This window comes from Phyllopteryx taeniolatus, chromosome 1 (assembly GCF_024500385.1).
Source record: "Phyllopteryx taeniolatus isolate TA_2022b chromosome 1, UOR_Ptae_1.2, whole genome shotgun sequence".
NCBI lineage: Eukaryota > Metazoa > Chordata > Actinopteri > Syngnathiformes > Syngnathidae > Phyllopteryx > Phyllopteryx taeniolatus.
Window position 1 is genome coordinate 18,453,281 of NC_084502.1, and position 13,525 is coordinate 18,466,805.

The 13,525-nt window shown below is 39.6% G+C and overlaps 2 protein-coding genes across 7 annotated transcripts in view; one reads left to right on the plus strand and one right to left on the minus strand.

The window, feature by feature from the left end:
- Window positions 1–841, minus strand: part of spega (striated muscle enriched protein kinase a) — a 60,788-nt gene extending 59,947 nt beyond the window's left edge. The window contains exons 1-2 of one of the 6 annotated variants that reach the window (XM_061777383.1): window positions 556–574; window positions 334–459 (exon numbers count right to left, since the gene is read on the minus strand). The gene's annotated coding sequence lies outside the window, so the exon portion shown is untranslated. Of the gene's footprint in view, window positions 1–333 lie in introns of all 6 variants that reach the window. The other 5 variants (XR_009789112.1, XR_009789111.1, XM_061777387.1 and 2 more) reach the window with 5 other exon arrangements.
- An 8,209-nt stretch (window positions 842–9,050) lies between these two features.
- On the plus strand, window positions 9,051–11,528 carry LOC133488449 (L-rhamnose-binding lectin SML-like). Its single transcript, XM_061796727.1, has 9 exons — window positions 9,051–9,113; window positions 9,180–9,215; window positions 9,683–9,733; window positions 9,829–9,967; window positions 10,057–10,169; window positions 10,268–10,318; window positions 10,415–10,541; window positions 11,231–11,342; window positions 11,424–11,528. Exons 1-8 carry the CDS (start codon window positions 9,083–9,085, stop codon window positions 11,337–11,339), a joined length of 657 nt encoding a protein of 218 aa, XP_061652711.1. The 5' UTR covers window positions 9,051–9,082; the 3' UTR covers window positions 11,340–11,342; window positions 11,424–11,528.
- The last annotated feature ends 1,997 nt before the right edge of the window (window positions 11,529–13,525 follow it).

Sequence of the window (13,525 nt, forward strand, 5' to 3'; positions counted from 1 at the left end):
GTATGTGTGTGTGTGTGTGTGTGTGTGTGCATATATGTACATCCTGTACCGAATTACATATATGCATATTCTGTATTGTTTTATGTCTTCATCTAACAAGCAAACTAATCAGTCAGTAATCATTTCGATCGCTTTTAATTATACCGGTACCCAAAACACAGCACTTGAGTTTAACAATAAACAGAATTTCATGCACCGAGAAGTGGTAACCCTGAAGGAACAGGGAGTGAACAATTTTGCATCTACTAACCTCCAAGCTAGGAATTGTTTGATAAAAATTACTCACAATTAACTCTTTTGTCAGAAATAGCTACAAATCACAAATCTACACACCTGACTTTGCCTTGAAACCCAAGAAGAATTCTTTTGTACATCCCCACAATGCCTGGGTTAAATTAACGAGATCCATGGGGGGAAATAGTACATCTCAGTGTGTCCTTCTGCAGGTGTAAGTCCACCCTGGATCATGAAGCATTAGCCATCACCATGGTCCCTTTTCAAGACTTTGACTCCCCCCTCTGTCCGGTGACAGAGAGGGAGAGAGCGAGATCCTACCTGGAATGTCACTACTTTGTCTCTGTTAAAAAGTATCCTTTAAAAACTCTTCAGAACTTTTGAGCATTGATGTTGTCCGCCTTCTATAGTCCTCCTGTCTAAAAGCTCAGCTTTGGAGTGACAGCTGCACGCCCACTGATAGGTCACATTTCTCAGCCCGTCACATTTGACCTGCACACAAACATGCTTGCACGCACGCACGAACACGCACACACACCCACACACACACACACACACACACACACACGCACGCACACACCTAAGGTTAGGAGACCTACACTCACTTAAGTATAGTCATTATCTGGAGAATTATTTACAACCACATCTCAAACATTTAGTAAGTACCTCTAAATAGTCTCAACCTCAAGCCCCCCGCCCCTACCCCACTCAACCCTGACCAACAACCCCCTCACACACACACACAGCTCTTAAGATTATGTTATCAACCTAAATGTGTGTATCAAATGCTATAAATAGACAGTCCAAGAATACAGATGGCCGTTTGTACTGCAACTTGACACATTAAAGGAAGAACAATTCAGTACTATAACTAACCAACTGTTGGGTTGGGTTACATTCAAAAGTAAAGTAATATAATGTAATGTAATCCAAGTACCATAAAATTAAAGTAATCTAATTTGATTACTCTTAATTACTTTTGGATTACTCCAATACAAAATATGCTAAAAAAATAAAATAAAAAAATAAATTAAATTAAATATCAATACAATATATATGTAGGTCGTCTTTTCGGTCTTATGAATGTTTAAATGTTTAATATGCATGATTTTGGAATGCTGGAAGAACCCGGAGCCAAGGGTGGACTGGCGTATGGGGAGACTGGGGATATTCCCAGTGGGCCCATGAAAAGAAAGGGGAAAAGAGCAATGGATAACACAAAATATTGTACAAATAGTATAAAAAAATAGAGTAACACCTGTAATAAAAATATGCAATATAAATGAAGCAACAACCGTGGTATAGCATAGGATTACTGTATCTGTATTCTCTGATGATAAATTGCAAAGACTCATTGTTCCCAGGTTGGGACTCATTGTCACAAGTGTAAAATGATCTATTGTCCTTACTCTGTTCCTTTTGTCTTTGTCTATAGTTTTAGTTTGAGGTTTTTGAGGTTATTCACTACTCCGTGAATTATGGTCCAAAAGATCATGCATCCAATTATAAATTGTTTTAATGTATTTTTCATCCATCCATCCATCCATTTTCTGAGCCGGTTCTCCTCACTAGGGTCGCGGGAGTGCTGGAGCCTATCCCAGCTATCATCGGGCAGGAGGCGGGGTACACCCTGAACTGGTTGCCAGCCAATCGCAGGGCACATACAAACAAACAACCATTCGCACTCACATTCACACCTACGGGCAATTTAGAGTTGTCAATTCACCTACCAGGCATGTTTTTGGGATGTGGGAGGAAACCGGAGTGCCCGGAGAAAACCCACGCAGGCACGGGGAGAACATGCAAATTCCACACAGGCGGGGCCGGGGATTGAAGCCCGGTCCTCAGAACTGTGAGGCAGACGCTCCAACCAGTCGTCCACCGTGCCGCCTTGATGTATTTTTATTATTATTTTTTTAAATCATCGGGTTACATGAAATGTGTGTTCCCGGCTAGCTAGCTCACCACGCTGCGCATGAACTGGGCCAGTCAGTCCATGACTCCTGGGTCACTTTTTCCCCCCAGTCCGCCCCTGGCCGGAGCACCTGAAATTCAAATCCAAAACCTAAGAACTGAAGCAGATGGATGGATAGATACTTTATTATTCATCACGTGAAGGAAATTTGATTTACTAACGTCATGACCACGTAATTTTGAAACAATGATGTCATGATCGCGGAAAAGCTGTTTTCTTCCCGGTGACAAGTTTAGCAGATAATATATGATCAAAACAGTCGACAGTTAGGGTGATCACGTGATCATGTCCATTCTCTTCGATTCGCTTTTAAACTGGCCGCGTACATCCATGGGCCTGTGTATTTTTCCTGTTGCCCAACAAAAAAACTATATATGCATTCCATTGATGCCCTGCAAATGGCTGGCGACCAGTTCAGGGTGTACCCCGCCTCTCACCCAGAACAAGTACGCTCGCAACCCTAGTGAGGATAAGCAGTACGAAAAATGGATGATGGATGTATTCCATTGTGACCATTTATCCCACTTGTTGCTCTGCTAAACTCCTGAAAAGGTTGCCCAGCCCACTAGTTTGAAAGCAAGTGAGGGCTCAAATCAACAACCAGCCTCTCTCTAGCCGCATTAAAATCTTTATCGTGAAATAATCCAGTTTTTATTTTTCTGTAACTGTGCTGGATTACAATAAAAAAAATCTATTCTGAAAACGTAATGCTGGTACATGTATTTACTTACTCCCTAAGCTTGTATATTTACTATACAGTGGGAACATTTGCATTTATTCTCAGCACAGTGTGCATTTATGGTGGACGCTTATTGTAGGGATACAGGAGGGGTGTGGGGAACAACATAGAAGTGCTGAGACATCTCAGATATTTGGATGAAACAGGACAAAAAAGGATGCATGCTGCAGAGAGTTGCAGTTGTTGGTTTCAGTGCCCTCTAGGGGCCACCACTTGATTGGGTCAGCAAAGGCGTTCAGGTTTAACGCTTTATACAGACAGCATACACATATAAACAAAGTTTTATCCTGCCTGGAAGCCATAATAAAGACCACAGTCACACCAATGACACTAAACAACAATACATCTCTTTGTCCATATGAAAAGGCACATGTCAATTGAATATTGAAATATCAAAGCAAGAAGTGGTGCCCTAAAACCTTGGCTGCATTTTCCAAAAATGCAATTTTTCCTTTACCTTAGAGTGTACATATTTTAGTCATATTTTTTCAGTCATCAACTGAGGCCACACCCATTTTGTGTAATAGCTCATCTATGTCAACATTCGAATACTGTCTATCTGAATTTCAGTACATACATACATACGTTACGTACATACATACATACAGTACATACATACATACAGAGTACTATTGACTGGATACCTTATTCATAAATAAAACATACAGTTCCCTTATTCAAGTACCAGCGACACATGTGGTTAACACATCTATCAGAAATAATGAATTTCCCAAGCCATAGAAAAAGGCAATTATAACTCCCATTCACAAATCGTATGCAAGTGAACAGGTCGAACACCAATTTCTATCCTTCCTGTGCTCTCAAAATATCTTGGGGAACAAAAACATTTGCAAAACAACTTGTTGATTACCTAGAACAGTGATTTCCAACCTGTATGGAGCCAAGGCACATATTTTACAATTGAAAAATCTCACCGCACACCAACAAACAAAAATGTCACAAAAAGTGGATACATTAATTACTGCATGTACCTCCTGCCATCTAATAGAAGAGCATGTATTTGTTCTGTCTGTCACTATGCCTCACTGGCATAAATAGATGAACAAAGATACATTATTTCTTGCAGATAGATTATTTTTTGAGCAATTAAGTCAAATTTGATAATTTCCCACAACACACTAATGTGCCACGGCACACTGGTTGGGAATCGCTGACGTAGAAAGCAAGCATCTACTACATCCCAAACAGTTTTGGTTCAGGATACTCAATAGAGTTGACTTGAGTCAGAGTCATTAGATTAGGGAAATGTAGCAGAAGTGTTCTTAAAAATCATTTGGTAGTATTAATCAGAATATTATTCTAAACAAGGCAAAGCGTGTAATTTCTCAGATAAGACAATTGCTTACTTTGAGCAGAGAGAGAAATGGGTTCGATTATATTCCACCATCAACTATGCAGACTTGCCGAATGAGAATTCCACAAGGCTCAATTATGGGTCATTTACTATTTAGTTTATATATTAATACTTTACCTGACAGCTGCAAAAGCGCTCATTGCCAAATATATATATGGATGACACCATTGTTTATGTATCTGCAAACCCTCCTCAAAACACATTAGAAATACTGTCAAAAGAAATGGCTGCTATGTCACAGTAACTTGACAGTAATCATCTGACTGAATCAAAAGAAAGCTATAAGAAAATGTATTAGAATCTTTAGTTGTTATTTTACACTTTCAATTCAAATTTGATCAACATGTGATGAGGTTATGCAAAACTGTCAAAACTGATTATAACTGATTCTGCTTTATTAGATAGATACTGTATATACATACCCCTTAAAGCAGTATCACAGTTCATGCATGCTCTGATAGTTTCCGATTTGTCGTACTTTGTAACTTTTTGGGCCCAAACCTTTTGGACCCGTTTCTTCACTTCCTTACCACACTCACCATTGCTCTGGACTGTTGACCCCAAGTATTTAAAGTCCACCACCCTTGCTATCTCTTCTCCCTGTACCCACACTCTTCCCCCACCACCCCTCTCATTCATGCACATATATTCTGTTTTACTTCGGCTAATCTTCATTCTTCTGCTTTCCAATGCATGCCTCCATCTTTCTAACTGTTTCTCCACCTGCTCCCTGCTTTCACTGCAGAGCACAATGTCATCTGCAAGCATCATGGTCCACGGGGATTCCAGTCTAAACTCATCTGTCAGCCTATCCATCACCACTGCAAACAGGAAGGGGCTCAGGGCTGAGCCCGAATGCAGTCTCACCTCCACCTTAAACTCCTCTGTCACACCTACAGCACACCTCACCACTGTTCTGCTGCCCTCATACATGTCCTGTATTATTCTAACATACTTCTCTGCCATTGCAGACTTCCGCATGCAGTACCACAGTTCCTCTCTGGGTACTCTGTCATAGGCTTTCTCTTGATCCACAAAGACACAATGTAGCTCCTTCTGACCTTCTCTGTACTTTTCCATCAACATCCTCAAGCCAAATAATGCATCTGTGGTACTCTTTCTAGGCATGAAATCACACTGTTGCTCGCAAATACTCATTTCTGTCCTGAGTCTAGCCTCCACTACTCTTTCCCATAATTTCATTGTGTGGCTCATCAACTTTATTCCTCTATAGTTCCCAAAGCTCTGCACATCACCCTTGTTCTTAAAAATGGGCACCAGCACACTTTTCCTCCATTCCTCAGGCATCTTCTCACGCAGTAGAATTCTATTGAATAAGCTGGTCAAAAACTCCACAGCCACCTCTCCTAGATGCTTCCATACCTCCACAGAAATGTCATCAGGACCAACTGCCTTTCCATTTTTAGTCCTCTTTAATGCCTTTCTAACTTCCCCCTTACTAATCATTGCCACTTCCACCACACTTGCCTCTTCTACTCTCCCTTCTCTCTCATTTTCCTCATTCATCAACTCCTCAAAGTATTATTTCCATCTAACTAGCACACTACTGGCACCAGTCAACATATTTCCATCTCTATCCTTAATCACCCTAACCTGCTGCACAACCATCCCATCTCTATCCCTCTGTCTGGCCAACTTGTATAGATCGAGAAAATGATCTATACAAGTTGTATACAAGATCTATACAAGTCTTTCGTGTCCAACCTGGCATACATGTCATCATATGCCTCTTGTTTGGCCTTTGCCCTACGTCACATCTCAATGTATTCCTTTCATCTCTCCTCGGTCCTCTCAGTGTCCCACTTGTTCTTAGCTAACCTCTTTCCTTGTATGATTTCCTGTACTGTGACGTTCCACCACCAAGTCTACTTCTCTCCTTTCCTGCCTGTTTCTCTGATCACCTTGGCTGTGGTGGTCCAGTCTTCTGGAAGTTCCTCCTGTCCACCGAGAGCCTTTCTCACTTCTTCCCGAAAAGCCACACAACACTCTTCCTTTCTCAGCTTCCACCACATGGTTCTCTGCTCTGCCTTTGTTTTCTTAATCTTCCTCCCCACCACCACAGTCATCTTACACACCACCATCCTATGCTATTTAGCCACACTCTCCCCTACCACTATTTTACAGTCAGTAACCTCCTTCAGATTACATTGTCTGCACGAGATGTAACCCACCTGCGTGCTTCTGCCTTCTTTTGTAGGTCACCCTATGTTACTGCGTCTTCTGGGGGGAAAGAAAGTGTTCACTACAGCCATTTCCATCCTTTTTCCAAAGTCTATCACCATCTGTCCCTCCAAGTTCCTTTCCTGGATGCCGTACTTACCGATCACTTCTTCATCACCCCTGTTTCCTTCACCCACATGTCCATTACAATCTGCACCAATCACGAGTCTCTCACTGTCTGGGATGCTCAGAACTACTTTGTCTAGCTCCTTTCAGAGTTTCTCTTTCACCTCTTGGTCACATCCGACCTGTGGCGCATAGCCGCTAATCACATTATACATAACACCCTCAATTTCAAGTTTAAGCCTCATCACCGATCTGATACTCTTTTCACCTCCAAGACATTCTTAGCTAACTCTTCCTTTAAAATAACCCCTACTTCATTTCTCTTCCCATCTACACCATGGTAAAATAATTTAAACCCTGCTCCTAAACTTCCAGCCTTACTGCCTTTCCACCTGGTCACCTCGACACACAATATAGCAACCTTTCTCCTAATCATCATATCAACCAACTCCTGAGATTTTCCTGTCATAGTCCCAACATTCAAAGTCCCCACATTCAATTCTAGGCGCTGTGCTTTCCTCTTCTCTTTCTGCCTAAGAACCCACTTTCCACCTCTCCTTCGTCTTCGACACACAGTCGCTGAATTTCCACCGGTGCCCTGCAGGTTAACCCTGCCGGGGTGGAAGGTTGTTAACCCGGGCCACAAGCGATCCTGTATGGAATTCTTTAGATGAACGCTTATATTTGTTTGGCAAAATTTTTAAGCCAGATGCCCTTCCTGACGCAACCCTCTCCATTTATCCGGGCTTGGGACCGGCCTACAGTTTGTACTGTATTTTATTTAATTTCATGTTCATGCCAAGTATTTTTTGTTCCTGTTAAATTTGTAGTTTGTTATCTTTCTGGGCGTGTAGCGCTTGGGCCCTTGGGGTAAATTAATATTGATACACAATCTTCCTAAACAGCAGTATGATGACTTGGGGTGATTTTCTGCAAATTAAGCTATGGGAAACATTGAGGCAACATTGCAGACTCATTGATTGACCATTGTTGTTGTTGTTGTTGTTGTTTTTCATTATAAAATGAGGATTTCATGCATGTTCATTCCCATCCCCTAGCCTCCCCCAACAAGTAACCATTACACCTAAACAGAAGAGGTGCATCATCTCCAATGTTCACTGCATAAGAAAAAGGTTTATAATAATTTCAAAAAGGGAGTATGGAACTCATTGTTTTTATTTTGTGTGATTTTCCAATGCTCATAAAAAAACGTTTGAATAAGTAGTTTTATAATGTGAGAGACTCATAGTTACAATTTGCAAGTTTTGATGCTGTACACACACGCACACACACACACACGCACACACACAAACACACACACAATATAATGTGCCTGTGTGCGTGCGTGAATGCGTACAGTATCAGTATTTAGAGCAACTGTGGAAATCAGTCTCTAACATCATAAAAGTACCGGTACTTCTGTTTAGTAGTTAAAATTATATATTTTTTTGTGCCAATGGCAAATTTAGGTGTGTGTAAGTGTTCCACAGAGGGTTCTTAACCCTTGCGTGCTGTTCGTCCCAAATTTGACCCATTTTGACATTTAACAGCAGTAAAGACAACCCTAAATGTTGTCCTTTCACCCTGAAAATTGACCAGATCTTCTCCGCCGCGAAAGCTGCGCGCGTCAATTGACATGTCAAGACTACACAGAACGCTTCTGTTTCCGGTCCCAGCTGGCTGGAACGCTTCTGTTTCCGGTCCGGCGGGCTGGCTAACGGCGGCAGAGCTCAAAGAAAGAAATAATTTCTGAACTGATTTTTACAGTTGCTCTCTATATATATATATATATATATGCACGCCACCACACCCGGTCCGTGAGAAAAAAATGCCGACTCGCAACCAGTCCGCGGTGCAAAGAAGGTTGGGGAACACTGGTGTAAAGCATAAAAAAAAATATGGAACATTGATTTGGGATCAATCACTCATTTATTAATGTCAGACAGACTATAAATACATTTTGAATAAATCTTTAGTTTATATTTGATAGACAATTGTGAGGATATTGCTGGCATTGATCATAATTTACTTGGAAAAGAAGAAAACCCGGAGAATTCTTCTTGAAAAGTGTGGGACTAACAACAGTCAATAAACTGGGCCCAGTGTTGATCGAGATTTTTTTGGTGTCATTTTTGGGAGGTTTAAATATGTAGTGGTTTACATTGTCTCGGAACATTTTTGGTGACAACTGTACACGAACAGGAAGAGCACCACAAAAACCTCAAATTTCAGACTTTTGAATTAATAGCAGGTGTGCATATGAAACAGTGCCTTGAATAGTAGATATTTGCTTTATATTTTCATACTCTAAAATTCAAAAATTCAAACACAAAGATAAAAGTGAAATATTTAAATCACTGGCAATGCTCCCAATGCCCTGCTCATTTCATGTTTGCACAAGTCTGAATAAAAAGCCATCAGTTGTCAGGGGTACTCACATTAATCTGCCAAGATGCTCCATGTAAAGTTGACTGTCATTGCCTGTAAGTATTTAGTTATAAGCTGCAAGTCAATGAAATTCTGGAAATTAATGTTGTTTTATTTGGCAGTCCTGGCTACAGTTTGGTGCGTCACATCACGACCAGGTAATGGAATGATTGTTTCCTGATGGGAATAATAAAATGATCAATGTTTGCTGCTTGTTTGGGGTCTCAGTGCTTTAACTTATGCACTCAAAAAGTTCCTTTTGGCAGGATATTTGTGGCTATATCTGCAACATGATCCATCTGCTTTGGATCACCACCTGTTCCTTTCTTTCTCCATGCATTTCTCTTTACATCCTAAAGATTGACCAACACTGTAGCTTCTTTTGTCAAAATTAATTTGATTCCAGAAAGTATATTTTTTAAACCCTATTTACATTCTGCAAACATCAACCTCAGTTGTCTTCTGTATCTCTATGTCTGGCTATCACTAAGCTATGTCTAGATCTAAATAGATCTATAGAAAATTAGTGGTACTTAAACTTGAAATCCTGAGCTCATTACTCCATTATTGAGAATGAATGAAATGACCAACAAGAGCGAAAACTGTTTGTATTCATTCAATGCAGATACTCACTTCAGTGTCGCATGTCCTGGTGAAAACAACATTCTGGAATGTGGTACGTAATCCACCTTTACTGTCAAAGTCACTTTTGCTTCAAACTGTCCTGTGTTATTCCAACTTTGTATTATGCTCTGTGCATTGTACACACAGCCGAAAATCACTTCATCTTGATTGAAGAAATGACGTATGGTAAAGCCAGTACTGTCAACTGTGCAGACACAAACAAACCCACTACAGTCTCGGATGGTGTCTGCATCCATCCGCTCATGAGAGGATGGATCCGGTTTATGTAAGACCACTAGGAATTACTTGGAGATTTTGATTTGTCTCTTTCCCACGTAACCACATCATTGTGAATATATTTCTCCACCATGTCAGCTGTGATGGTCTGCAGCGCTGCCGTCTGCCAAAGCCAAACAGTCAAATGTTTGTGTGTGACAAAGCAGACAACTTTGTTCAGATCAAATATAAGTGCCACAAACGACTGCCCGGTGAGCTCTTTATTCATTTATTCTTTATTCTTTATTCTTTATTTGAATGTTATATTTGTCTAAAAGCTCAAATCTCTTGTCACCTGCTACTTCGACAGCTGTGAAGAAAGTTGTCGCCTGTGAAAAAGAAACAGCACATCTCAAATGCGGTAAGAGTGCAGCTTTGTAGTGATGGTATACTGGTAGCCAGTTATCATCCTTGCACCTAATTACCTCCTGAAAATTGCTCTATATGTTACCCTCAGAGCATTCAAAGGACCTCATGATTATCCAAGCTAAATATGGACGCTTTGATGAAAATCTCTGCTCTAAAACTCCTTCAATGATGACTTTCTGCTCGAGCATGTCAGCCCAGATGATTGTTCAAGAAGAGTGAGTGTTAGTTTGGTTATCTGCATTTATTACCATGGTAGAGGAACAGAGTACAAGGGTGAGTGTTGACAACCATGAAGGTGTGTGGAGGGGTGACACATGTATCCAGAATCCATTCAGTTTTGGTAAAAAAATAATAATTGAGTCCTGAACAAGGGAGTGAACTACCTTCTAGCACAGTGATTTCCAACCTTTATGGAGCCAAGGCACATATTTTACAATTGGAAAATCTCATGGCACACCAACAAACAAAAATGTCACAAAGTAGATACACAGTAATTACTATATGTACTTCCTGCCATCTAATAGAAGAACATTTATTTGTTCTGTCTGTCACTATGCCTCACTGGCATAAATAGAGGAACAACTATATATTATTTCTTGTATATGACAAATTTTTTGAGCAGTTAAGTAAAAGTTGATAATTTCCAGCACACTGGTTGGGAATCATTGTTCTAGCAGGAGAGATGTTCAGCTTTTGGTTTTTGTCTGTGGCTTCATAAGAAAGTCTATGTCGCCACCCACTGCTTCTTGTCAGAGCGAACGCTCCTGATCGCAGAAACTGCCTCGCGCCACAATGTAGTGGCATTAACATACATATGCAGCATGCCTTGGCAGAGGTTTGTGTTATACTGAGTTCTACTGTATTTGCTGTGGCGTACTAATCGTTTCTTTGGGCTGACCAACAGGTGTAACGGTATGAATGAGTGCAGCATCACTGCAGACGAATCCCTGGGGGTTCCGCATCACTGTGATGACACTCCCAAGTACCTCATTGTGGACTATGAGTGTCTGTAATTCGTGAGTTGAACACACGCCTGCAAAGAAGCCCTAAGCTCAAACCCATTCCATGATTTTTGTCTTTCCCTTCATGTCTTAAAGGACATCGGTGCACGCAGTGGCCAGAAGTGGAGCAGTATCTCAACAGGAGTTTGGCGATTATCTCCTGTTGGAAATCACATGAATCAATAAATACTTGCATCAACATGTATGCCTCGTGTCTTTTTCGTCTTTCTCTTCTTGTTTTTGTCTGCATGTTTATGTATGGTTTATGCCAAGACTGATAAAAAAAAACATATTGGGCCTCATTCACAAATAAATGCGTAGAAAATAAATGTGTTTTCACTCTGCGCACAAGTTGAGCACATGGGCAAAGTTCCCGTCAGATCCATGCCACGTGGATACCGGCCAATTTTCTTCGCACCACTGTGCATATGTTAATGAATCAGAATTCATTCTAAATTGACAGGTTCGTGCCCAAGACCTGCAATCGGCATAAACCGCGCCCCTAATTACATTTCCCTAATTTTCAGAACTTTCTTCATCTTTATCCAATTTTCCAAAACTTGGTATCTTCGGAAAGCTTGCTAAACACAGAAACATATCACAGAATAGTCATGTTAATCATGTTATATATATATATATATATATATATATATATATTGAAATGCAGCCAGACAGAAAAGTTTCAGTTTTGAACAACTCGCAGGTGTGCATATGAAACAGTTCTTTAAACAACAGATATTTGCTTTATATTTGAATACTCATTGAAAATCCAAACACACAGATAAAATATTTAACGTGATGTCCATCCCAAATAGCGATTGTATATATTGACGCCCTGAACAGCGATCCTGAATAGGAGTTTGATGTTGTATATACAATATATTGTACTTGACCACATTTCTTAAACCATAAAAAGATAGATTAAGAGTTAAGGAAGAAGCAGGTCGTTCAAGAGAGAGGACGGTGGTGAGAGTTAAAGGGAAAGTGTGGATATTTGCAAGAAAGCTGCCGGCTCCATTCATTTTTGAACGTACCGAGCGAGGGAATGCATACATTCTGGTCACAGGATATGCTTTTCATCAACAGGCACATTATACATTATGAATGTAGTTTACCATTAATGTGAAACAACATTTGATGCTTTACGTACTATTTCTACGGCTTGAGGCGAGGCAACGCGTCGGCAGGTCTCGCAAACCTGGAAATGTATTTTCACCGTAGGGGAAAGCCTCTGTAAATTTTGATTGAATTTAAACTGGGATGTGAAGACGCCGTGCAACGGAGATTAGAATTTGGAATCGCGTCAAAACCAGTGGCCGACCGATCGTGAAGGAAACAGTTGCTTAACCACGCACACTGCGCCATAGTTCAGTCGGGTTCGGTGGCGGTGCTCGGTGTGCGCCAGCATTAACCACCATAACCCTAACCTTAACTCATCCTAAACTGCCTTAACCTATATATATATATATATATATATATATATATATATATATATATATATATATATATATATATATATATATATATATATATATATATATATATATATGTGGTGAAATCTATTGGGTCTATATATATATATATATATATATATACATATATATATACATATATATATATGTGGTGAAATCTATTGGGTCTATATATATATATATGTATACATATATATATACATATATATATATATATATATATATATATATATATATATATATATATATATAGGTTAAGGCAGTTTAGGATGAGTTAAGGTTATATATATATATATACATATATATATATACATATATATATATATATATATATATATATATATATATAGGTTAAGGCAGTTTAGGATGAGTTAAGGTTATATATATATATATATATATATATATATATATATAGACCCAATAGATTTCACCACCCACCACATATGAGAGAAGTACAATATCATAACCTAACATTTAAACAGGATAATCATACTAAATTTGGGAAAAGGTCCCAGTTAAAAAAAAAAGAATGGAAAAAAAAAAAAGTCTCGCACTGTGCTTTCATAATTGTCATAAGGGGTTGGGGTGGCCACATTAGCATATTTGCACAAATTGCAAGTGGATTAACCAGCAAGAGACACTTTGTTTTTGTATCCTGTACATATGTCATTGTTCAATAGTAGTGTTTCAAGTTTTTCCTTTATTTGTTTTACGCACCCAACTTTG

Bases quoted from the DNA above. Each gene is read 5' to 3' on its own strand.
- LOC133488449 (XM_061796727.1), top strand. From the start codon at position 9,083: ATGCTCCATGTAAAGTTGACTGTCATTGCCT. The intron at 10,170-10,267 runs GTGAGCTCTTTA...CTACTTCGACAG, and splicing joins GTGCCACAAACGACTGCCCG to CTGTGAAGAAAGTTGTCGCC. The intron at 10,542-11,230 runs GTGAGTGTTAGT...GCTGACCAACAG, and splicing joins CAGATGATTGTTCAAGAAGA to GTGTAACGGTATGAATGAGT.